General features: G+C 39.3%; 1 protein-coding gene across 2 annotated transcripts in view; it reads left to right on the plus strand.

The window, feature by feature from the left end:
* The window catches only part of LOC126253412 (myocardin-related transcription factor A-like), a 108,189-nt gene extending 89,942 nt beyond the window's left edge, over positions 1 to 18,247 (plus strand). For both annotated transcript variants that reach the window (XM_049954722.1, XM_049954723.1), the window contains 2 exons: positions 7,026 to 7,200; positions 14,253 to 18,247. In XM_049954722.1, the coding sequence (XP_049810679.1) occupies positions 7,026 to 7,200; positions 14,253 to 15,029 (952 nt within the window). In that variant the 3' untranslated portion in view covers positions 15,030 to 18,247. The remainder of the gene's footprint in view (positions 1 to 7,025; positions 7,201 to 14,252) is intronic.
* The last annotated feature ends 8,658 nt before the right edge of the window (positions 18,248 to 26,905 follow it).

The raw sequence follows: 26,905 nt of genomic DNA on the forward strand, positions 1-26,905 counted from the left end.
ATGTTATACCAAGTTTGAAATTTCTCCATGCATTCCAGAGTTGGATGGCTCAGGATTGTAGGTATGTAACCCACGTTTCTCTGGAAAAATGTGAGAGATAATGAACATGTATTTCTTTTATTGCATATATAAATAAATAACAGACTTATAAATCATTCAAATAATTGAACTACTAAACATTTTAATAATAATTACAGAAGGTTATGTATGTCTTGCCAAATAAACCTTCTTGATTAAGAGTTTTTGGAGCTGGTAAGTTACAAATGATACACTTACCAAGAACAAAAACCATTTATCCAAATCTATCATTTTTGTAGAGTCCAGTAACAGTATTATTTTCAACCCTTAGGTTGCTAATAATGGTGCACAGGAGACATATGCTATAAGAAAGCCTTCTTTTCTTTTGTATTTCCTTTGCTTTATTAGTAAAGTGTTGGTACAGATTCCAGTTCAGAGCTTTGTGACTTGTCTCTGTTTGGTTTTTGCATATTTATTTCTATTAAGGGAGAAACTTCTTTGAAATTATATTTAGATAAATGGCTGTTTGTTTTCTTATTTTACAGCTACAGCCAACAAATGTTTGAGCCTATTTACTTTTTTCTCATTTGCAGATTTCTTTTGGTTTGTGATATGTTTTTCCAAAACTGAACATGAGAAAAAGTGCCCTTAAGTCTTTTATTAACCACAAGTGTGGCTTCTTTTTCTTTGTTGACTGTATCACAGCTTACAGTCATCTGTGTGGTACCTATACAGGTAATCATCTTGAACTTCTTACTATCTTTGGAGGGTAAATGACAGGAGCAAAATTACTTTAATGCTTATGTTTTGTCCTCCACAGGAATCACTGTCCAAATTAAGTATTCATTTAGTTTTAGAAAGGTAGCTTATCTGTCTCGGTAAACTTGGTGCAATTTATTGGCCACCAATGGGTACAATACTTTCACCTAAGACATACATGTCTACCATACTCAAAATATCATCACGGATCCCAAGGTTATGCACCCAGAACTGTTGTTATAGTTCAATTCTTTTATATTGGCGGTTCGCGCATGCCCACCCAGACATGGGAGATTGCTGCGCTGCCAGTTGTACGCGCCAAGAGAAGCAGCGCCATAGTATAGTTTGCAAACTTACGTTTAGGGGTAGTGCGCAGTACATGAAGTAAAGCCACCACGGCCGCATTAACCCTTTCGCTGCTACAGAGACGTGCTCCCTGCATTGCGCGATGTGCGCGATTTTGTCATCATTGCACTGCTCGCCTGTGAAGACATATGGTGTTTTGACTGCTTTGACACACTTTATCATTCGATTTCACAAAAACTATTTGGCCCAAAAATTTGATTTTTACACATCTTCTTGACTGATTCCCTCCCCCCATAAATGACTTAATTTTGTTTCGATGTTCAATGCATTATTTTGCAGCACTAGATCTAGTAAACCATTGCACGAAATTTTGAAGAGTTTGCAGAGGTAAAAGTCCATAGCGTATACTTTCCGTATGGTCGATTTTAGTTGACACTAGAAATTTCAAAAAATTACATTCAAACGAATAAAGTTCATGAAGTAAGACGCTTCGATATTGTTTTTAAATAAAGAAAATATTAAACACCTATCAAGGTTTGAACTCAGAACCTTTTGCTTAGGAGCCATACACTTTCACCATTACGGTTACACAGCTCGTCATTCAAAACATCTCCCGGAGGACTGTAAAATATCACGCAAAATACCGACAAACACTGTTGCTATGATTATGAATTACTCACGTTTCGGCGAAGTACAATAGGAAATAAACAATTAGCGCTGTTCTTTATTTCGAAGCGGTTAGTGAGAATGATACAAACACCTTTCCTTGCTATCGCCTCAATTAGGAGGCTTATTGCTTGTTTGGTTTAATTAATTAATAGAATATGAAGCAATTGGTATAAAGAATGCTTTTTCCAAACTTTCTATAAAAGAAAGTCTGCTATCAAGACATTGCTTTTGTTCAATTACTTTATTTATGACTGAACGTTTCTAAAGCTGAAGACACTCGTCTGTGCTCTGCACTGCAGTCGAGCTCTGGCAATGTCGTTCTCTGTTCATTGGCTGGCTGTGTTTTGTGACGTCAGATGCGCAGAACGAACCTAAACTCGGCCGCCGTCATAAATGACATGCACTTTAGTACAGGAGAAGGTATAGTTCTCTCAAAGTCAAACATCAATACCGGATGAGTACCACTACTTGATTCCCTTGCCTGGACATCTCTTGACTTATCTGATTGTGATTGCTGCAACTGGATATTATGCTCTTTTTTCTGAACCTTCAGACATGGAATTCTGTTAATAATGAAATTTATCACATCACTGACTTATACCTTTTACTGGGTGATGAAAATATACATTGAACAGTGATACAGGAGTAGTGTTCCCAGATCTACAGTCAGGTTGATAAATGTTGCATGTCTTAGACATATTCAGATGTGGTACAAGGTACTACTGACAAGTATCTTTTCAGCAGTAATGTAATTGTATGCAGGAAATTTCTTTCTGAAACTGCCAACAGTAACTTCTTGTTCTTGACTTGTCTCTTCAGTTCAATCCCAGGATTATAGTTATACCAGGAATCTACAGTGCACCCTGGAAGAACTTACTATGTACATCATGATCTGCCCGCCCCCATTTCATCTTGCAGAAAGCAAGTTTGTATCATCACCTTAGAAGATGGATTTCCTTTTATGTATTTATTTTCATATCTGACACTTTTGTTCAACCCATTATTAAGACTTTTTCATCACCCAACCCGTTTTGCAATAGTTAGAAAATACTGGCTCTCAGTTTTTGTAAGATATTCTATCATTATAATTTTTAGGACAAATATGGGACACTTTTAAATATGACTGTACTGGAATGAGCTTAATAATTGTCAGCATATGCCGTTATCACTTTGATGCTTCAGATTCCTCATGTACTTTTTTCACTGACTGAATTTGGTACTCTTTTACTTCTTTGTGTGATGAACTGCTCTCCCCTAATGGCTCATAATCCCTGGCTGTCTGAATAATCAATATTTCTGTCACCAAATTTATGTCTGTATCTGAAAATCCAAACATAACATAAAAGAAGCAAATGCATAATATGCATGACCCATATAATGATTATGTAACAAACTAATGATTGCATCCACTTGCAGTTTTCAAGCATCAAACCTGTGCTGTACTTTTTTGGAGTTTGGTCTCGTCTCGTGCCAGTTCCATTTGAGTCTCACAACTTTCTTATGATGGTATCCCCACTAGCTGGCACAGCAGTCTAACTTTTTAACTTTGTGGGTTAGGACCTATTGCTCTGAGCTATACAGTTGCACATGCATGTCATCTGCCTCACTCCCCTAGATGACTTAGGGGAGTCATATGGCATAGTATTTTGAGGAAACTTGTCAAACTGAGAAAAAGTTTTTAGAATGCAAAAGCATGTAACAGGACTCATTTGTGGTGCAAATTCAAGAACATCGTATAGAAACCTGTTTAAGGAACTGGGCATTCTAGCCACTCCTTCTCAGCATATTTATTCCTTAATGAAATTTGTTGCAAATAATATGTATCTATTTCCAACCAGGAGCTCAAAACGTAGTATCAATACTAGGAATAAGGAGCATCTGCATAAAGGCCTAAAATTACTTACCTTGGTCCAAAAAGTGGTCCAATATTCAGGAACACACATTTTCAGTAAATTGCCTGCAACCATTGAAAACTTGTTTCAGATAAAGCACAGTTTACAAAGAGTCTGAAAGACATTTTGCTAGGCAACTCCTTCAACTCTATAGACGAATATCTTAACAGGGACTGTTAGACCAGCTTAAGTAAAACTGTCTGCTCCATTCCAGTTTTGACAGCACTAGGTCACAACAGCGAAGATCAGGTTGTTGTGTATGATGAAGTTATTAAAAGTGTGTAACTGTGTTTCATTGTGACAGTGTATTAATTTTGTAAATTTGTGACAGTGTATTAATTTTGTAAATATTAGCTGTTCCAGTTTAATGTATTCACATATTTTAACAGTTTCCTGACAAATGACCAGGGAAGTGAGTCTTATATTTTAATGTTCTGTGTCTTTTACATTATACATTCTGATGAATCATCTCATTTTTCTGTCTATGGAATGAAAACTGAATCTAATCTAAGTCTCAGTCCCTTAATACTTTTTCCAGATAGTGAGCAATACATGTATAGGTGCGGGTGAATCATGAGCTACTGTTTCAGCACATGCACCAGCTCTGCACTGATTTTGTATGGTTGGGGAAGGAGCCAGTTTGGACATATAGTTACTGCCTCTGCAGACACATCCCTCGTTTGACACAGTTCAGAAAATGTCAAGTGAGCTGTGAGTGCCCTATTTGGTGATGAAGAAAGTAGGTGGTAAGAAACTTCTGACCCATCGGAGCCATAAAATTGTGTGGAACATACACAAGTATGTCAAGGACGAGGCTGATCTAAAGCAGCCCATAAATTTGAGATGTGTTCTGTCACGTGTTGCCAAACGTGTGATTGACAAGAGAAACCTACATCACTTATCACACCGAATAAGAACAATCACAGAGAGAAACTAAAAGCAAAGTTGATGAGTCATGAGTTATTTGGAATATGATATAAGGCTTCTACAAATTGGTTGCTGAATGCCCAACAATGAGCACTTTACTTACATTGTTAAAATAAGATAAACAACTGGGAGCTTCTGTGTTCTACAAAGAGAGTCTTGACTCATGCGTCAACATACTGGCACTCAGTTATAAAAGAGATGGCCGGGATTAGAATGAACAGCAACAATTTCAACAGAGACCAGGGCTACACACTGAGTAGGGTGTGGGGGCAGGCTTTGGATATCAAAAAGAAGGAACATTGGATGCTTAACGCTCGTAGGAGGCAGGAGCGGTAGCTTCAGATGTGGCACCGGCCCTTTGTGCCACCTGACGTCACTCAGCCTCACGGCGGGCCAGAGCTGGCCAACTTGCCTTCCGCGCATGCATCGTTTCGGCCCTTTCTGATTGGTGCCGGCAGCTGTAATTGTAGATATGTAAGTGGGAAATAGTGGCAGTCCCAGCAGTCAGTGGTTTTACTCCTGACGTTGATGGTGGAGCTATCCATCGAAAGCTCGAGAATTTTATTGGAGTTGACATGGCTTGAAAACCGAGAAGATTTTATCTAGTCATGCCACCATAAAATACTCCGAGGACACGTGTCGTTTTCTTTTTATTATGTATGTCATTGGCCTGTTTCAACCTTTAATGATTTTCAAGCAATTGAAAACAATATTATAAACAACAACAGCAACAATATTATAAAAAGGATAATTGCTACTCGCCATATAGTGAAGATACTGTGTCACAGATAGACACAACAAAATTAGATTTCATCCAACAGGGCCTTTGTTAAAAATAGACCCCCCCCCCCCACACACACACACACTCATGCAAATGCAACTCTCGTACACGTGACCACAGTCTCTGGAAGCTGAAACCAGTCTGAAAATGACTAAAAGTTGAAATATGCCATCCACATGGATAATAAAAAGAATACAGCCTACCTGGACCATGACTTGATTTTCAAATCTCTTGCACTAACACCACATGAATCAATGTCACGTATTGTTTGCACTTCAGCGTATCTTGAGGCTGTTGGAAAACAAGTATTGTTTATGGAGCCCTGTCCTTCTCAATTCTTCAAAATAAATCATGACCTAAATTGTCAAAGCTTCATCTCTAAATGTAAGACGACTCCTATACACGCTAGTGAACAACATAAAAATGTTGACCTCAGCAGCAATAATTTAATCTGCAAATATAAGACAACCCTATATTTTTTGAATGACGAATATGGGAAAAAATCTTGTCTTATAATTGGGTAAATATGGTATTTACAAAGTGGAACTATTACCATATTAAAATAAAAAACTAAAGCAAAATGCCAGTTTTCAGTTCTTTGAGCACCACCGTGCCACTGAGCTTTGATGTACAGTGCAAGAACTTTTACAAAAGAAGTACGTTACATTCACATTGGCCGATTCAAATAAATCATAGAAGAAAAGTTTAATAGGAAAGGTGAAGAAGAGTGTGCTTCACAGTGCCATCACATTTTTAAATCGGATGAAGATTATCTTCCAGCGGAACAAACTATTGACACAGTGTACAAACTGATGGTTCCAATAGCAATGAGAACAATGGTGGAAGCAGCGGTGCTGAAAATTACTGCCAGACCACTTATACAGATGACACTCACATGTGTGGCCCCAATGGGCACATTTCAGGTGTGTGCTGCCTGACAATGTAATACTTTTGAGATGGGTGGTACGAGCCCTTACGCACGTTTTCAGCCTCATGTGGATACTTTTTTCTCCTGATGTGCAGTTTGTAGCACATGCTGCACCTCACTAACTGTAAGAAATTTGTTTGAAATTCCGTCAGTATTAGCAGGACCATACACATTCGCATATCTTTGCTGGATCCCAAGATATAAGGAATGACCAAGATAACAACCTGGTGGAACGTGGGCAGAGGATATAGAAACATGCAAGAGAGACATGGATGGCTACAACTGAAGACAGTATAATGTGTGGAAAAGTCTAGAGGAGGCTGTTATCCAGAAGTGGACGCCAGCCAAGTGGCTATTTTTCCTCCTCCTCCTATGATGATAATGATGATGACAATGATAATGATGATGATGATGATTACAGTCATCAACTGATTTCATCTAAACATACCACTGATCTGGTTCCAGAATATTGGAATTATTTATTAATACTGATTTCAAGCACTAAAGTTCATTACTTAAAAGTAGATCCCAATATTGTTGACAGTATTTTCATGGTATACCTGACCATGCCAATAGTGGATGTAAATGCTGGCCTAAAATTACTATGATTGTCTGTCCTTAGTCTTTCATTTTTATGCACTATTTTGTTCTTAGGATCTTTAGAAAATGCTGTGCTAATACAAAGCAGAGGCAGTATTTACACAACTCAACATTTTTCTAAAACTGATGATTTCTCGCTTTACAGGACCGCATCATTACCGAACTTCTTGGGCTCATTTGTGACACAGCAATCATCTATGGCTGATGGAAGTGTCAAAGTAAGTGTGACACAGGCACCACCTACAGAAGCCACAACAGCCGCTTTCATCATTCCAAAGGTCCCACCGCCACATTATGACGAAGCAACGAAACATATCGAGGTATGTGTTTGCTACAGATCCGAAACTGTACCATCTCTTTTGGTGTCTCTACATACGTGTACGTACTCCACAAGCTACTGCAGAGCACATGACAGAGTGTACTGTTGCTAACCATTCCATTCCATTTCCTTTTCTGTTCCACTACCAAATGGAGCAAGGGAAATCTTGTTGCCTGTAGGCCAGTGTATGAGCTGTAACCTCTATTATTTTGTCCCTGTTATCCTGTCGTGAGGTGAATTTCAGAGGCAGTATAATCATTCTGTAGTCTGCAGCAAATGCTGATTCTCTAAATGTTCATAATAGCGTTTCATAACACTCTAGTACCGTTTGAATCAACTTGTAACGAATCTAGCAGCATGCCTCTGAACTGCTTCAGTGTGTTCCACTTTAATCCAACCTGGTCAGGTCTGCACAACATTCTGTACCTGGTCTTCTCTATAGAAACACTACATTTTTCCAGAATACTCCCAATAAACTATAGTTAGCCATTTTCCATTCCTACAACTGGCCTTATGTGCCCGTCCCAGTTCCTGTCGTTTTGATACTTTACACCTAGATATTTAATTGAGCACCATACTGTTAATACTGTATTTGCTCATTAGATGAATGTTTCTATTACAGTCGTTTTCATACTTTACACCTAGATATTTAATTGAGCACCATACCGTTAATACTGTATTTGCTCATTAGAGGAATGTTTCTATTACATCAACTTACATTTATCCGCATTCAAACTTAGCTGCCAGTCATTGAGCCAAATATAAATTCTATCCAGGTCTTCCTGAGGCTCCTCTGCAGTAACTCAATGGTACACAACTGCTTCAGCAGAAAACAGTCCCATGTTGCTGCACACCCTGGCTGGCCAACTGGCTCCTTTCACTAGGAGGGGCACAGATGCATTTTCAGTAATGGGAAAAGTTGGAGGTTTACTTGCTTTGGTGTTGAATTATGGCTTGTGTCCATACGACCACAGACTTAAACCTGGGACACCCAGCATTTATGTCAGTCAGATGTAACAACCACAACCGAGTCCAGATCCAAAGGCAGGATCGTCAGTGAAGTACAGGTCTTAGAACTGAAAGGATATTTGTTATGACATCAGTGTAAAGCCAGAACAGACCTGACCTCCTGGACATACACTGCAGCTGTTTGTTATACAAACACAGGTTATTCCAGAATGCTGATATTTATACAAACATCAACTATTCAAGAATATACCAACATTACAAACATAAGATATTTTAAGAAACTTTCAGAAATGGTAAATACTAAATAACAAATAATTTCTGGCAGATGAATTCAAACTGTCCTCCCACAGCATGCCAGCTAGCAAGCTAACTGCAGTGCTGTGCTGCAGGTGTTAGCTCACAAGAGTTTTGTCCTGTAGCATTTGGGAGTACACCATCTGTCACATTATTAGCAATACTTGGACTGCATTCATTGGACTTAGTAATTAGACAGCAAGCTGCAGATCTTTTAGATTACAAAATATAACTTTTATACAGAGTGCAGTGCGGGAACTTCATTATTTGAAACACACGGCACACAGCGGCCGTTACTCATTGCTGCATGGGTTTCTGTTCAATGAAAAGTGTGAGACTTAACATTTTCTTTTAAGGTTAGTTTAGTAACGATCGTGCAATCGACAAGAGAGGAGTGCACGTTCACCATTGCGGCCTACTTTTCGAATGGACATTCCGTCATCAGAACTCACCGTTTCGGGAAACAGTTTAACATTGCGCCTGCAGGTCGTGTTCCTGATAGGAAATCAATTGTTATGTGGGTAGACACCTTTATGGATACTGGAAGTGCGCAGGAAAAGAAACCAGGACCTTCAAGAGCCACCAGACTGCCTGAAAACATCGAGAGGGTACGGATGGATGTCGATTTTGAATTCCCCCAAGCGATCTGCACGCAAACGTGCAGCTACCCTTGCAGTTTCTGAACACACAGTGAGACAAATTCTTCATGATTAGTTGAAATTTCATCTGCATAAACTGCCATTGGTGCACACACTTCATGCACGTGATTTTGTTTCACGAAAAAATGCGTGTGAAGCCTTGATCGACGAGCTGCCTCGTGACACCTTAGTGTTCTTCAGCAATGAGGCACTTTTTCATTTGTCTGGCTGCATGAATAAACAGAATACACAGTACTGGAGTGGCAGGAACCCCTGAGAACATCATGAGCAGCCCCTGCATACAGAACCTGTGACTATTTGGTGTGCACTATCTAAAGATGGCAATATTGGCCCACGGTGTTTTGAAGAGAGCGATAAGGCAGTGACGGTCACTTTTGAGCATTATGTTCAGATGATTGAATAGTTCCTACTTCCAGAACTCGAAGAAATGTATGTGGATGATGTCTGGTTCCAACAAGATGGCGCCACAGCACACACGGCACGAACATCGATGACCGTGTTGCGCGAACTCTTCTCCGATCATCTCACCTCTTTGAGGGGCGATCTCCAGCGGCCAGCATGCTCGCCGGATTTAGCACCGTGGACTTTTTCTTACGTGGCTGTTTCAAATCTTTGGTGTATGCCAATCGTCCACAGACCCTGGCTGAGCTACAGAACAATATTCGTGTTGCTATTGCAGACATCGACAGAGACGTCTTGGAAAAAGTGGACTGAAACTTTAGATTTCGACTCTCCAAATGCATTGAGCAGAACGGAGGCCACATTCAAGATATCATTTTCATAACTTCATGGAACAAAACTTTAGATGTTACTCTTTGGAAAGAAAAAATAATTAAAATTATGCATCTAATACTTTCTGATTTATGATTTTTTAAAAATAAGGAAGTCCCTGTGCCACATCCTGTAGTAGGAAAGTTCTAGCTGAATATAAATACGTTAAGAGTAAAGGGAACCCATTCACTAAAAGGCACAAGTCTTCAGTCAGCAACAGGTACACACACAAAAGAAAAGAAAGAAAACTTGCTAGATTTTGGGAGTCCCAGCACTGCTGCCATGCAGGTGAACTAGGGTATTGTGGGGGTTGTGCTGGAGAGGGTGGGTAAAGGGAGGGAGGTGCAGAAGGCAGGGAGTGGGTAACTAACAGCTCAGAGGGACGGCAGGCACACGGGCCAGGCACGGGACGCACGGGTGTCGGAGCTGGTGGGTAGTGGCGCACGGTGAAGCTGATGTGGAGAAGTGAATTGGGAGGGGATGGTGAGACAGAGAAAAGGGAAACTTGTGTGTGGAGGGTATGGGGATGGGGTAATGGAGATTGAGGCCAGGAGGGTTATGGGAGCAAAGGATGTGTTGCAAGGATAAGTCCCATCTGTTTAATTCAGAAAAGCTGATGCTGAAAGTAATGATCTGGATGGTCGAGGTTATGAATCAGCCATTGAAATCAACCATATTGTGCTTGGCGTTATGCTGCCTTTGTGGTCAACTTTGTTCTTTGTCACTGTTTGGTGATGGCCATTAATTCTGGTGGACATAAAAAGCAGTGCAGTGATTGGCTGCTTTCACAGGTGGCCCTGCCACTGATGGGATAGGATAAACCTGAAATAACTGTAGTGCTGGTTGGATGGCTTCTACAGGTCTTGCACAGGGATGACACCTGTGGCAAGGGATTGGGATTGGGAGTGGAATAGGAGCACACCAGGATGTTGTGTAGGTTGGGTGAGTGACAGAACATAACTTTAGGAGTGGTTGTAGGAATCATGGGTAGGATGTCCATCAATTCAGGGCACGATGAATGATAAAGCCTTGGTGAATGGTATGGTTTAGTTGTTCTAGTCCGGGGTGATAGATAAAGCCTCGGTGAAGGGTGTGGTTAAATTGTTCCTGTTCGTGGTGATACTGGGTGACAAGAGGGGCGCTCCTTCCTTGGTGGTGATTCTTGGGGGTGTTTGGAGGGTTATGGGTGTGGGAGGATATGGCACAGGAAATACGGGTGGCCAGACTGTATTGGAGGGATTTTTTGGTGTAGAAGGGATGGCAGCTGTCAAAATGCAGGTACTGTTGATGATTATTGGGTTTAACTAGGGTATCTTGGCCCCAAGTCCAGATCACAAAGATATCATCAATGCGCCTGAACTAGACAAGGTGCTTAATGTTTTGGGGGCTAGGAAGGCTTCCTCAAGAGGCCTCAAAAGAGGTTGCTGAAGGCAATGGCTTTTGTTCACAGTTTCCAATCACTATCAGCTGTGCTCGTGGCCCTCTAGGAAAAATGCACACCACTGGGAGACATTGCTAGGGTCCATACAGTTATCCCCATACACGCCACGTGTGCCCCTGTGAATTTCACTTGGTTTATGCCCTTTGGCCCAGAAATATCTAACTATACTTCGCTGCTCTTCACGAGTTGATGACAGTGACATGTATGCCATGTATGTATCGAAGTTCAGGCTTCTGTAGCTAAGAGCTGCACTTGAAAACAAAATACCCTCTATTTTATTGCACAAACTTCAAACAATATCACTGTGAAATTTCAACATTCCAGCTGCAATAGCAGGGGGGGATTATTGTGTGTCACTTTCCGATTCCCTCTCGTATTCAGATAGTAGGCCTTCCGTCATCTTCAGGTGATACCCATAGAATGAGCATCTTTGCTGCATTGCTCCGCTGCCCTTCCTCGACTACCGTGGAGGTATTTTTATGACATTGCATACTTGCAGCTGATACCTGCCACATCAGTCGCCCCAAAACTTAGATTCTGGTGTAAGTGTTTTGACCAAAAATGCCAGCTTGCTTCATTCTGATTGTAGTCTAAAGTGTAAAGGAGTCACATTTCATTGTGAGGTAACGTGCAAGTTGTGGCACCACGGAAATATTATATGTTCGGAATTGGGGCGGCCGCACAGGACGCTCGTCAAAGCCGGGACCCGGCAACAAACACGTGGTGGCAATCATTAGCCAGATGAGAGGGGTAGCCCCAGCACATGGTCCAGCTGCGTGGCTGGGAATTCCACTGTGACGAGGACGGTGCTTTGTGTTGATGAAGAAGACACGCCGGGACTGCCAAAGATGGCGAACTTTGTGAAGCCTTAATGGCAGACATTTCACAGTTTGTGTTGATGAATAAGACACGCCAGGAGTGCCAAAGATGGCGGACTTTGTGAAGCCTTAATGGCAGACATTTCACAGTTCATATAGAAATTAATAGTAGCCAGATGAACCATGATACCTCAAAAAGAAACATTTTTCCGTTCCCAGCAACAAAATCTTCACGGGAAAGAACAAGACATGAGACAACTGAAATTTTGAAAGAAAAAGCAACTGAGATGATGAGCATGCTATCGGAAGAGAACTTCAAACACAGCTTTGAGCAGTGCAAAATTTACAAGGAGCAGTGTAAATGTAGTAGAGAGGAATATTTTGAAGGGGATAATGTAAAACTTGTGAAGAAGTAAAAATAAAGAATGTTATATATTTCAGTCATACCTTGTACATAGCACACCCTCATTTTGTGAAGGATAACGGCAACTGGAGCTGTGGAGAAACAAATCAGTGTGGCTTTTCTGCACACACAGTGTTCCACGGTCTAGTCTGCTGTGCACTTGACTAGGATGTCCAAAAACTAGAGTTCACCACTCTCTTACACATTGGTAGCGAATCTGATACTGAAGGCACAGAGATTTCAGATGTTGGAAAAACTCCTAAAGCCTTTCACTTAGCTGTGGCCACATACAAATTTGTGATCAACATATTTGAATATGTAAATGTTTGCATCTAGCTGGACATCTGAGAACAATACAGACAGTTGATTCACCAGGAAAGCTGAAGATCACACGTCTGCCCTTTGACCTCGTAGCTTCCCATTTGTAGCATTGCCTTGAGTGCTGTAGGAAAGAACTCAGCTTCTTTGTGGAGAAATAAATGATGTGCATTCTCCTCACATAGTAAAAAAGTAAAGCAGTCATCAATCTGAAGATTGTTTCGAACACCACATTGCTGTACTAGGCACAGTCCTGATGGAGATAGTATGCTGTTGCCTTCCTATACTCAGTTTGTGTTGATGAAGAAGACACGCCAGGAGTGCCAAAGATGGCGGACTTTGTGAAGCCTTAATGGCAGACATTTCACTGTTCATATAGAAATTAATAGTAGCCAGATGGATCATGATACCTCAAAAAGAAACATTTTTCCATTCCCAGCAAAAAAATTATACCAGTATTTTGTTTAATTATGCTGCTATGTAATGAGTTATCTTAATGTGTGTGAGTTGACTGCAGCTGAGTGTGGCTCTAAGCCATTTTACCTGCTCGTACTAACTTATTGTTTAATATTTCCATTGTATGTGAATCACTATGTGCCTCACTTATTTCCAACACTTTATTTACTGTGTAGTCTAATGAGTTCAAGATTCTAGACAGCACCAGCTCCACATGTTGCTGTGCTACCTGTTAGTTTATGGCCACGGCTAAGTTGGAACGACGAGCCAGTTACCTGCCGTCACCGCGGATACTTACTACTCCTAGTCTTGTGCCAGGCAGGAGAAATCATGCTTTGCAAGTGACTCCATTAATTACAAGTAACTCCGTGTTACTGTCACCTCCACCCCTAGAGGTTACATGTCATCAGGACTGCTACCAGTCATGCTACTGACCCGGAAAAAAATTAATTCCAACATAATTTAGTCCACTTCTTATTATTTTTACTTTCACATGCAAACCTCACCCCAAAGTGTGCAAGGTAGTGTCTTACCTTATCTCCAGCAGTACTTTTTCCACACAATAAGTCATACCTGTACCACGTTTTGTTGAAATTACTCTAGGCATTCCACAAATTTGCTGTGCACCTCATGTGCACACACATACATTCTCTCTCTCTCTCTCTCTCTCTCTCTCTCTCTCTCTCTGATTGATTAACATAAAAAGTGAATGTTTTGTGTCCCCACCTGATTTACTACACTGTCTGTTGAAATTCAATGATATCAAATTTTGATAAAAATATTGGCAGCTTCATCAGGTGAGCAGAGGTGTGTGTGTGTGTGTGTGTGTGTGTGTGGTGTTTTATTCTTTTATTTTACTTTATGCGATAGTTGTAATGTTTTGGAGGACTGTCGATAAAATGAATTCTGAATGTATTGGTACAGGATGAGCACCAGGCTGCCAAGCAGAGGCACGTGAAGAGCCAGATTGTGGACGACGTGTTGGAGATACTCATCAAGAATGGAGAGCTGCCCCCTAGTGCGGCACAGGACCCGGCCACGCCAACTTCGGGACCTACCGGAGCCTCTTCAGAGCCCCCCCAGTTCCTTTCTGTTATCGACACAGCTTCGCCTCCACCACCACCTCCACCCCCGCCGCCACCGCCTCCGCCACCACCTCCACTGCCGCACGTGTCCGGTGATGCGGCAGACTTCCGTGACGAAGATCTGGATTTCCTGCTGGAGGAAGTGGCGAGGCCCTCAGGTGTCGTGGACTCGGATGGTGTGGAAGCTGACCTGGGCCTGGCCCTTGACCTGAGTGTCCTCGATCCCACAGACTTTGGCGCACTCGATTCCGATGCTGAGATGGAGGTGGCTCACCCTCCAGATTCCGGGTCCATTTCTTCGGCCGTCCCAACTGCCGACGAGCTCATGGATGTAGACGTCCCGGTGGACATGGACGTGACCGATGTGGACTGGTTGGATGGTCTAGTGCCACCTGCACCTGCCGATACGGACGTCCCGTCACCGCCACACGTTCCGACTCCCGTCACCACACTTTTCCCGGGTCCGTCGACTGTGTGTGGGAGCACAGGGTACGATCCGCTGCTGTCGGATACGCGGGACCCATTTGACCTGTTTGGGACGGAGGACGTGGACTTCAGAGTCACAGGCGAGCTTGGGTCAAACCTGTCGTGGGATCGCCTCGACTTTGCCACGTAATCGTTGCGCAGATAGTACTGTAGTCTGCTAGCTGCAAAACAAAATACCACAGTAATTTGGCAATATTGGATGGTGTCTAAATTGTTAAATTATTTTCTTGTTCTGTGCCACTAGATTGTAGGTTGAGGTTTGAAAGTGTTTGAATTTGTTCTTTTTCCCAGAGCTTCCCAGTTTGTCAGATGCTCTCCCCTTGCCTGTACCAATTTCCCATGTTTGTATGATGGCAGGAATGTGTGGTGCCTAAGCCATTGTGATTTGTAGGTGCATTTGATTTGACAGAAGATTCCTGAGTAAGTGGGTGCAACAGTAGAAGGTGCCTAAACATTTTTTTCAGGCTGTTGAGGCTGAAGTGCAGTGACAGTGGATGTTATTTCTTGATCATGGTGGCGAAATTTGGGTGGTAAAGATGTTTTTGTGCTTCACATGTTCCTGCACAATGTGTGTTAAGTAGATTATCAGTGTATAGAACAATTGTGGAGCAATTGAGACTTTTTGTGTACTTAACATGTTGATATAGAAGTAGCAGTGTTACAAGTGCTGCTGCCCATGTAAAGAGTTGTGTGCACTTTGCGTTACTTGTTATTTTTAATTTTTTTGTATTTGTTGAAGGTGCAAGCTTGTGTGTGTGTGTGTGTGTGTGTGTGTGTGTGTGTGTGTGTGTGTGCGCGCGCGCATCCACATACGATAGTACTCGTGTGCACATCTGTATGCATAAGGTTGAACATATCCAAATGTTTGTTTTGTAATACTGTAAACAACTGTAATATCGTGTGTTCCTATTTGTAAATGAATTTGGTGCTTATTGTACAGTGTGTATGTGCAAATACGGTAGAAGAAATTAGCCTCATGGCATTTAAAATGTGCTCACTTTTCTATAAATGTGACTATTTCATAAATATGAAATATTATTTAGTATTTATTCTTTATGACCAAGTCACGGATAAAGATATATATAAATCTTACTCCAATCTGTAACCCTGATTGGAGTGTGTATATCAATGAAAGCTAAAAAAATTGTTGGGTTATGCAGATTTATTTCTGAATATGTTGTGTGTTAGTTTTGCAAGTGAGAGTGAAATAACAAATGATCACTGATAATGGTTTTCAAGTGTAATGCTATTTATATTCTCGTGTTGCCATTCTAAAAGCCTTTGTGATCCAAGTACAGCGGCTGTCTCAATCACAGTTTCTTCACAAATGCGCAGCAGAATTTCTTCACACTCAGCTCTGCCATGTGCTGAAGCAAACGGCATTTGGAAGCCATTATGAGAAAATAAGTGTCGCCATCTGTGAGTGACTTGAGTTCAGCAGTACTTTATATATATACATACGTATATATGTATATACATACACACACAGCTCTGTGGCATGTACTGGTTGCATTCCTAATGCAAGAGCATTGCTCACATTATAATTTTTTAATCAAGATGGAAACTTAACTCTGCGTTGTGATGGTGTCTTGATACATACTTAATGTTTCCTGTGGTTTTTAGTGACATTCCATGTAAAAAAAAAAAATTAAAGTTGTTTTCCCCAGGCCTAGTTTCCTTCATTCTATCATTTAAAATGTGTTTCAGTAGGGACAGACTGTGGACAAATTACAAATCCTGCTATGTAATTTATAAAGTATTTCTGCAAAATACTACTTTGTTTACTACATCCACTATTTTTATTTGTCAAGTTTTATGAAATGTATCTTCGAGTGACACTCACCCTCTTTATTGTTACATTTTCAGTGTTATATTTTTAAGAATTTGACAGCAACTTCATTCACTGAAGTGTGCTTGTGTAGTTCCATTGCATGACTAATTAAATCCAAACCATTCGTTACACATTCCAGAAAGTCTGAACATATCCGGAAAAGGATTGTAGGGTCTGCATGGAGACACATGATGTGGACCAATTTTAGGGCAATATTGCAGCCTGTATGTTAATTTTGGATTTGTCCAAATCGTCTCAAATTTTTATTTGTTTCCGACTATCAAAAATATTCTGTCATGCTAATATACTACAAAGTGTGCCATGTCGTCAGTCTGTCCAAAAATGTGTGTTGAGAAGAGCAGTTGTATTCATTTGTAGATAACAACCCATAAAAAGTGAAAGAAAGTCCAGTTACATGGGGAAAGAATTCTTGTGATGCAGACTAACTAGTTTTGATTCAATACAGTTATCTGGGCTTCCTGTGTTTAATGTTCCTGAGGAATGATATGTTGGGATGCAGTTCTCACGGTCACAAAGACTGGATGGTGACAATGTATACACACAGAAGTGAACAATACATTTCCCACAAACTAGTGGCATAGTTCATATCTTTTCAGTTTTTATTTTTTTTAAATTTAGAGACTATAGGTAATAGAGAATTTTCACATGCAAGCTCACCATTCGGTCATGAAAGAGTTCACATTATTCATTTTTATTTTTGTGAATCTTCAGAATGTGTATTTGCCTTTACTTCCGTGATTAGCTTTTCACATTGTGTTGGCTATGTCAGTGTGTTTGTTCATTTGTAAAAGAACAGGGAAAATTGACTTTATTTTTTTCTTTTTTCCCTTTCAAAATCCACAGCTAATGTATTCTTAACATGTAGTTAAGTGCTAACTACAAAGTTAGTTGTACAGAATGGTCTGCGAGAATCACTTTTATGTTTCCCTCACCCCTAATTAGAGCATTCAGTTTCACAAAGTACTTTTGCAACATTAGCAGATTTGTTTGAGACTGTCTGAACAGACTTGAAGCACAAAATATAAATTTGTGGACTGCATATTTTCAGTATCCAAATTTTTGAATTGGGACCATGCAGAGGAGTTAAGACAGAGTTGTTATTTAAAATGTTCTTTATTTCAGTGCTTGAAAAAAGCTTTATTTATGGATATAGTGTGGTGTGATGAAATAGTTGCAGATTAGAGTTTATTTTCAATAAGTAGCTGTGAGAATGTGAAGAGAAGTCGAGTGTGTGATACCCATTTTCGGAGTGAGGAGTATGTTAGGGTTTCACAAATTTTTCCAGTAAATTTGCTTTAGATTACTGCATACTTTTTTGTTTCTTCTCCTTCTCCTGGCAAGAAGTTACAACTAACTCTTGTCTCGTAGGAGGAGACTGGGCTGATTTCTTTCCTTTATACAATACATATGTTTTTAAAATGTAAATATGTTAATATTAATAACCCTTGTAACTAGGGTTCATTATGGTCAGTTCAAATAAAACTGTGTATTGATTTGGTCTGCTTTTCATTTGTGGTTTCAGTTATTTCATGTAAGCTGTAACCTATTGATTTTTAATAATGCTGAATGTTCACCACGAACTTGTATTATTTACAGCACACACATTTATTTATAAACTGTTATTTATTTTTTCCATCTTAAAAATGCTGTAATTTAAGACTGTTTTACACTACTTACATTTCACTTTTATTTACAAAGAATCATCAGTGATTATTGATGTTCATTGCTCTATTTTAATGTTCTGAGGTCAAAGGGTTTTCCCTCATCATTAGCAGACACCGAATCTGAAAAAACTTGGTTGCTCTTTCACCCTTTCCTATACTTTTGGTTTTTAGGAACCTGCATTTTCTTTTTCGTCTTTGTAAATCTTCACAAAAGTTGTCTCCATAGAAAAGTTTACAATGATTTCACCATTCAGCTCTTTGTATTGTGTGTTCATTTCAATGGTCATCCTTGCAGTATGCTTAAGATGGGAAAAAATAATTCATATATAACAGCTGCTGTGATAGATAGTCTAGCAAAAAAATATATTACACATTTATTTATTTTGTGTTTCATAAATCTGTGCCTTTAACAGATCAGGATGTGGAACGACTCAATTTTTTAAGTTTGTGGTGGTTATTACAATACAACATTCCATAAACTAAGTAAATAGTGGCAACCAATTTTTAAAACCTTAAATTTGCACATGTTAGGTAGGTTCCTTTATAAAAAATTACATGTAAGGATTTGAGGATGAATGTAAATTTGCAAGTGTGGGATAGTATACAGTATGATTCAGTAAATCTTTTAGAGTGTAAGGTGATCCTTGAAACAAGCAAAGTCATAAGCCTTGCATAAGTATTAAAGGAGCTCATTATCCACAACACATTCAATTTGTGGAAGGAGAGCATTAAAAAACCTTCCAGCCATTGAATTTCTGCACTATACTGAAGTTTGTAAGCTGTAAGTGGACATCTGCTTTTCTTCTAATATGACAACTGTGACATATGTTTTGAGTTTAAAACAGGGATTTAATTTTTCATTATAAAACACAGCAGGAGAATATATATTGTACAATAAGTATGAGGATTTTGAATTCCTTAAAAATATGTGTTGAAACTGATCTAATTTTATCAGAGGAGTTCTTTGTTGACATGTCCCATGTAGAGGCTGGTGACAGCATAGAAAATATGTTCCTCTATCCTCGAGGTCCCAGAATTAACAGAGAACATATGTTATAAATAACAATCAAATACGTGGAAATATATATCTACTTATGCAACCGTTTGAGAGACAGGCACAGATTTACACTTTTGTTATTTGTTGTGAAGATTCGAACTACACTGCAGTATGAGCCTCTTGTTAAGAAAGGTGTTGTCAGGGTAAACCTCATTCCACTCTCTTTTTTTTTTTTAACTGAATTTAGTTTTCATATTAAAATTAAAATGTAAGCTTTTTGCTGCTGTTTTTCTTGACATTCAAAAATGGAAACATTATAATTTTTGTTGGTTTCTATTTTTCAGTGGAAGTTACTGCTTACAGAACTCAAAATAATTTCACAAAACATCACCCTCTTTTCTACAAATAACTCTGGTAGATGTTTATCTTGACCATCACACAAAGCGTAGCTGACAGTATATTCTGATATTCTTTCATCACTGTTACTTATTTGACGTGTGGGGGATGAAGTTGAAAGCACTAAATTGAAACACCTGTAAAATGTAAATAGAAAAACAGTCCAATTACTATGCAACAGCACCCACACAAACACACTCACTTTTTTTTAATGAATGGCGTGGCTTTGAATGATACTCAGAATCATGTACAGCAGATGAGACTGTGTTGTCTACATAATCCACCACACAGATATCCTCTAGTGCTCTTAAAAATCACTGAGTTTAACATACTCATTTTAAATTCTCAATCGGCACCTCATTTGCTGTACATGATTTCAAGTGTCATTCAAAGGTGTGTCAGATGTTTCTTTTATCTGTTTTTATTGTCTATTTTTAGACAAATCATTTTACAAAAATTTGACAATTGTTGTTTATTCAACTTTTTTTACTGACAGTTAAATATCACACTAATGTAACTTTTTATACACAAAATAGCTAGGCCTTGAAGAGGTGAACTTTGTAGTACTTCATTGACATAGCTAGCGGCAGATAATTGTGAAATGTTTCAAATTGCCCTCAAATCACTAATTAACTTTTTCTAAATTACTCTGATTACTTCCAAGCAATCAAATATTTTTTGCTTGCAAAACCAGATGTAATGCTGGTTAACTTGGTACCCCTTTTGTTTTGCTATGAAAAATTGACAAAAGGCATTGTTGAATGTTTTTACTGCTCTCAAACATTTGACGAAAAAGAACTACATCAAACTAAAACAGTCAGAGATTACACAAAATTTGGTAAGCTATATTAGCAACTAAATGACACTCTCAATCATTTATTAAACAGTGTACACAGAAATGTAAAACGATGAAATAATGAATTAGACACAACACATACAAATGTACTTTATATCACACGTCTTACAAATAATGCAGAGAACATAGCCTAATTTGAAAAGTACAGAATGGATGTTAAAGTAGGCCTACACTTTAGGAAAAGAAGTGAAAAATTTGTTTATGACCCTGAGACTCAGGGAACCCTCCACCCTGCCCCTGCTAAATCTCTCAGAAGTTTTAAGAACAGTAATTAGACAACATCAGTCTTCATAGCCATCTTAAGGCATTGAAAAGCTGCCTCACTGGCCACTCCTTTTGCAACATGCTTGTTGTCACCAGGCCCATCCAAAGAGCCATGAGGGTCTCAGTCCTCTATGACTCTGGCAGTCATTTCATGATCCCTCAATACTTGATGGCCACGGTCGACATCAGATTCGAACGTATCCTTGACTGCTTTCTACCTATCTTGAACATACTTTAGTCAGCCCAGCCGATTCAGATACAAGTTGGCTGTTTGGCTGCCAACTGAAATGAAATGCTTTTGGTTATTCGTTGTTTAGTTGACTGGAATTTGGATAATCAGTACTCTACTGCATTTCCATTTAGAAGAAAATAACCTGTTGCTGCTGCTCCATTTACACCTCTGGGCAGCTGTTTATATAAGACAGATAGCATGATTTATGGGAAATGAGAACAAATCTCAGGAAGCTGGAGAATTTCTCAATGCATTTCTCAATGAGTGCACCTCACTTAACTCTTGAGAACTCAAACATGCTGGATATGTCATTATTATGTGACACTCTATACACAGCGAGTATTGATCGAGCTCAATGTTCAATTGACATGAACACGAAAAAGTGGAACAGAATACTGCAGCCTAGATGTTGGTGTTCTCATCTACTGATGTGAGAGTTTCATGTCAGTGGTTTTGACAGTCTTAAGGCTCTACTCCTGGCGATAGCTGTACATTTTTCTGACTTGGAAAAGTCAGGAACAGAATCAATGCAGGCCTCAACACAATATTACAATATCACAATAATCATATTCCACAATAATAGATTTAACCCTATATAAATGCAGAGAAACGCCTTAAACCTTTTTTCAGACATTGTATAAAATGTGTAATGTATCAGGAGCAGATTTCATTTGAGAAAATTGTAAAAATATGGGAAGACAGAATCGGTGGCCAGCAATTACCTTACGGAGGCAAAATTCCATAACTGCCAATGTAGAAGTTTAAAAGTGGTGAGAACTCTGATCTAGTTTGAGGAGCCATTAGCTACTTATTCAGGGGGAACAGGGCTCGGCTCAGCACCCACACTGAGGGGCCCCTCTCCAGCCTGGGGACTGAAAGACAATGTGGCACAATCACCAGGACAGATAACTACTGTGTATCGGCAGTGTGACCTATGTATCAGCAGACAAAAGTGAAAGCGTGTGAGTTGAATTTAAAGCACTTCACTAATGATTCGCATACGTTTTCTTGAATCACTGCAACATATCTCATCACATATGACATTACATTAATTCTTCACAACTTCAATGAAGTTGAATTTTTAATTTTTTTTATTATTAGATTCTACATTACATTCCGTTACATTGCCACCAAATTATGTACAGTGGCTTGAAACTGTAAATTTGGGATATACCAATTAATTTTTTTATTTCAGCATACAATAAATATTGGATTAAGATTCTTTCTGGTACTGCGGCAGTAGTGCAGCAGGTGGGGGTAGCTCACAATATCTCATCTCAGGACGTTTCTGTTCTAGTGTCCAGTGTTCTCACAAAAATATTTTGGGGCAGAAGCAGAAGAGACAAGAAGTTACTTAGAATTGAATGTGACATTGGCAGAACCTGAGAACGACAGAAAACACATATAGCGAACTATTGGACACCTGTAACAAGAGAATACACATACTAATAGCTTTCAAAGATTTGTCTGAAGTATTGTGTAGTCCTCCTAATGAAATAGAAATTTAGGTGCTGGATTTCAAGAAAAAATCTGCTCACAAAACATTACTGAAAGGGAATAAAACTGTTCCACACATGGAAAAAAATTGGGAATTTTATAACAATACAGACAATAAAAAAAGATGTAAAATTGTGAAAATGAAACTTACAGACATACAGGGTGTATCCAGAAGATTCTTCTGATTTTACAAGAATGTATCTAGGAGGTTTACAGCTTCTATCTTCAGTCGTGTACTTCTACACGAATGAAGATAGACGTTATAAACCTCCTAGATACACTCTTGTAAAATCAGAAGAATCTTCTGGATACATCCTGTACGTCTGTAAGTTTCACAGCACAAATTTAAAACATATTTTTCTTAAAAAGCAAATATCAAGCATTTTGTATAAAATGCTACACAACTAGGACATAACAACTTCTATCTTCAGTCATGTACTTCTACATGACTGATGATAGAAGCTGTAAACATCCTAGTTGTGTAAAATTTTATACAAAATGCTTGATATTTGCTTTTTAAGAAAAATATGTTTTAAATTTGTGCTGTTTTACCTCATTTAACCCTAAAATGTAGACTGGCAATGGCAAGGAAAGCATTTCTGAAGAAGAGAAATTTGTTAACATCGAGTATAGATTTAAGTGTCAGGAAGTCATTTCTGAAAGTATTTGTATGGAGTGTAGCCATGTATGGAAGTGAAACATGGACGATAACTAGTTTGGACAAGAAGAGAATAGAGGCTTTCGAAATGTGGTGCTACAGAAGAATGCTAAAGATTAGATGGGTAGATCACATAACTAATGAGGAGGTATTGAATAGGATTGGGGAGAAGAAAAGTTTGTGGCACAACTTGACTAGAAGAAGGTATCGATTGGTAGGACATGTTCTGAGGGATAAAGGGATCACCAATTTAGTATTGGAGGGCAGCGTGGAGGGTAAAAATTTAGAGGGAGACCAAGAGATGAATACGCTAAGCAGATTCAGAAGGATGTAGGTTGCAGTAGGTACTGGGAGATGAAGAAGCTTGCACAGGATAGAGTAGCATGGAGAGCTGCATCAAACCAGTCTCAGGACTGAAGACCACAACAACAACAACTAACCTAAAAGGAAAATCAAAGCTTCTGGTATCCAGTTTCTTTACTGCAAAGAAATTTTTTATGTTTGTGTACTTTCCATCCATAATAGTTCAAATTTTAATGGAGCATATACACAGAAAAATCTATTATGGTTCTATCTTAACTTAAACAAAAAATGAAAAGAACTGTAAACTTGTGTAGCATTAACACAAGTGAAAATTTCTTAAAAATAGGATATTTTTGGATACTTTTAAATTACAAAACTTTTTCTGCCTTAATGATAAACCAACTAGACAGAATACCTATTTAGATGATGTCATTTCAAGAAGCTGTGAACTTCAAACTCTTGTGTCCAGGATGGCATTCTCCTGAGGCTATCTAGAGTTCACAAATGTGAGAATGGAACTGAGTTGGAGAATCTACTAATGGCTATACATATAGCAAGTCTTGTAGCTTGACTTATCTATAGTGATTGAAGTTCCACCTTCAGTCATTGTGGGTCTCCTTGTGAAACACTTGAAATTTTTTTACGTACCACATAAACTATCTCTAATGACTGCTGTCCTGTCACAAATATCGAGACACAATGTGCAGATAAAAAAGAAAAGGAGGCAGAACTAACTGATGATATAAAGTTGAAATACTACTGAATCTATCCAATAAAAAGTGTTGTGCTGATATTAATTATACGCAAATATGTGTAAAACTGAAAATATATTACAGAAGGGAAATAAGTGATGTCCAAAAGAAGCCAATGACGAATTCATTCTTATGACTACACCAATAATACACTTGTTAACTTAGAAACACGTTTCAGAGAAATTGTTTGTTTTTTGACAATTCAAAAACAAATAAGTTCCAGCATATGGTTCAGCCTTGGTCAACACAAAGCAGGTAAGGTAGTCGGTGCACACTATTACCCATTTATTTCCATTTGTTGATTTTGGAACCTCCCAAAGAGGTCTGTCCAGTCTGGTGAAATAGAGCAATCACAGGAGGAGTTCATACCAGGAGTTCTGGGAGGGTATAACTGAGACACACACTTCTGTCATCAGCATTGCTGTAGCATATTACGTAATAACAGATTGGTGGAGATGTAGTCATTACCTGCTTCTGACTCTATCGCAGGTCTGGGCAACTTGTGGATAACTTTATGTCAAAGTGTAATGAAAATACTTTAGTACAGCTAGCTGCAAATGAGGTGGGGTGATGAGTAACGATTTCTATTCTGCTGGACCAGAATTCTGCTACAATGTTCCACTTACTAAACTGAATTCTTCTTTGACAGCTCTTTCCTCCTCTATGGCCTCAGAGATGTTTAGTAAAGCTGGGCCTGCCCACTGTGCAGCCATAATGTTCAGTAGCAGAGTGATAACTGGGATAACACAAGTTCTGTAATGTTCCTTCAAAGAATTCCATAAAAGATAGATGGCATTTATGCGTTTGTGTACTTTTGCATATTACTGTGACATCATGTTCCTGAAGCACTGGCATTGCAGCTCATATTGCCAGTTGTTCTGATGGAACATTCAGGATTGTTTCCCAGCTTAAAAAATGGTTGGCACTCACAACAGTGAGTGGTCTACTCACTAAACAGGATCAAATGGGATCAGAACTTGCTGACTGCCCAAAGAACAGAAATACAGCCTTTCACAGTCATGAAATAGTTCTTCTTGAATTCTGAGAGTACCCTGGAGGTGTAAGCAATCATTCTTTCAGCAGATTCCTGGACTTGCACTATTAACTGCACCTACCACCCCGTAACCAGTGACATCAGCACTCTCCTTACAAAGCGCTTGACTGGTGAAGATGTCAACAGCTTGATAAGTATACAGAAAGACCTTTCTTGCTTCTCACTTCTCTCTGCATAAGTTCTTGTAGCAGCTGTGCCTTCCAACTGAAGTTCTTTATGAAGCATCTGTAGTAAGAGCACAATCAAAGGAACCCTCTCACATCAGAAAATCTGCCAGGGTTCATTGTTTTTCTGGATCAGAATGGGTTACTTACCTTCCTCCCCATGAACCATGGACCTGGCGGTTGGTGGGGAGGCTTGCGTGCCTCAACGATACAGATAGCCATACTGTAGGTGCAACCACAACAGAGGGGTATCTGTTGAGAGGCCAGACAAACGTGAGGTTCCTGAAGAGGGGCAGCAGCCTTTTCAGTAGTTGCAGGGGCCAAGTCTAGATGATTGACTGATCTGGCCCTGTAACACTAACCGAAACGGCCTTGCTGTTTTCGTACTGCGAACGGCTGAAAGCAAGAGGAAACTACAGCCGTAATTTATCCCGAGGGCATGCAGCTTTACTGTATGATTAAATGATGATGGCGTCCTCTTGGGTAAAATATTCTGGAGGTAAAATGGTCCCCCATTTGGATCTCCGGGTGGGGACTACTCAGGAGTACGTTGTTATCAGGAGAAAGAAAACTGGTGTTCTACGGATCGGAGCGTGGAATGTCAGATCCCTTAATCGGGCAGGTAGGTTAGAAAATTTAAAAAGGGAAATGGATAGGTTAATGTCAGATATAGTGGGAATTAGTGAAGTTTGGTGGCAGGAGGAACAAGACTTTTGGTCAGGTGAATTCAGGGTTATAAATACAAAATCAAATAGGGGTAATGCAGGAGTAGGTTTAATAATGAATAAAAAAGATAGGAGTACGGGTAAGCTACTACAAACAGCATAGTGAACACATTATTGTGGCCAAGATAGACACGAAGCCCACGTCTACTACAGTAGTACAAGTTTATATGCCAACTAGCTCTGCAGATGATGAAGAAATTGATGAAATTTATGATGAGATAAAAGAAATTATTCACGTAGTGAAGGGACATGAAAATTTAATAGTCATGGGTGACTGGAATTCGAGAGTAGGAAAAGGAAGAGAAGGAAACGTGGTAGGTGAATATGGATTGGGGCTAAGAAATGAAAGAGGAAGCCACCTGGTAGAATTTTGCACAGAACATAACTTTCATAGCTAACACTTGGTTCAAGAATCATGAAAGAAGGTTGTATACATGGAAGAACCCTGGAGATACTAAAAGGTTTAAGATAGATGTTAAGGAACTGTTGACCTTTATAGAGGCCTAGAGTCCTTAAACAACGAGATGAGTGTGTAATCAAAGAGGTATTGACACTAACAAAACTAGTGGAAGTAATAGATATAGAAATAGAA

This window comes from Schistocerca nitens, chromosome 4 (genome assembly GCF_023898315.1).
Source record: "Schistocerca nitens isolate TAMUIC-IGC-003100 chromosome 4, iqSchNite1.1, whole genome shotgun sequence".
Lineage (NCBI taxonomy): Eukaryota > Metazoa > Arthropoda > Insecta > Orthoptera > Acrididae > Schistocerca > Schistocerca nitens.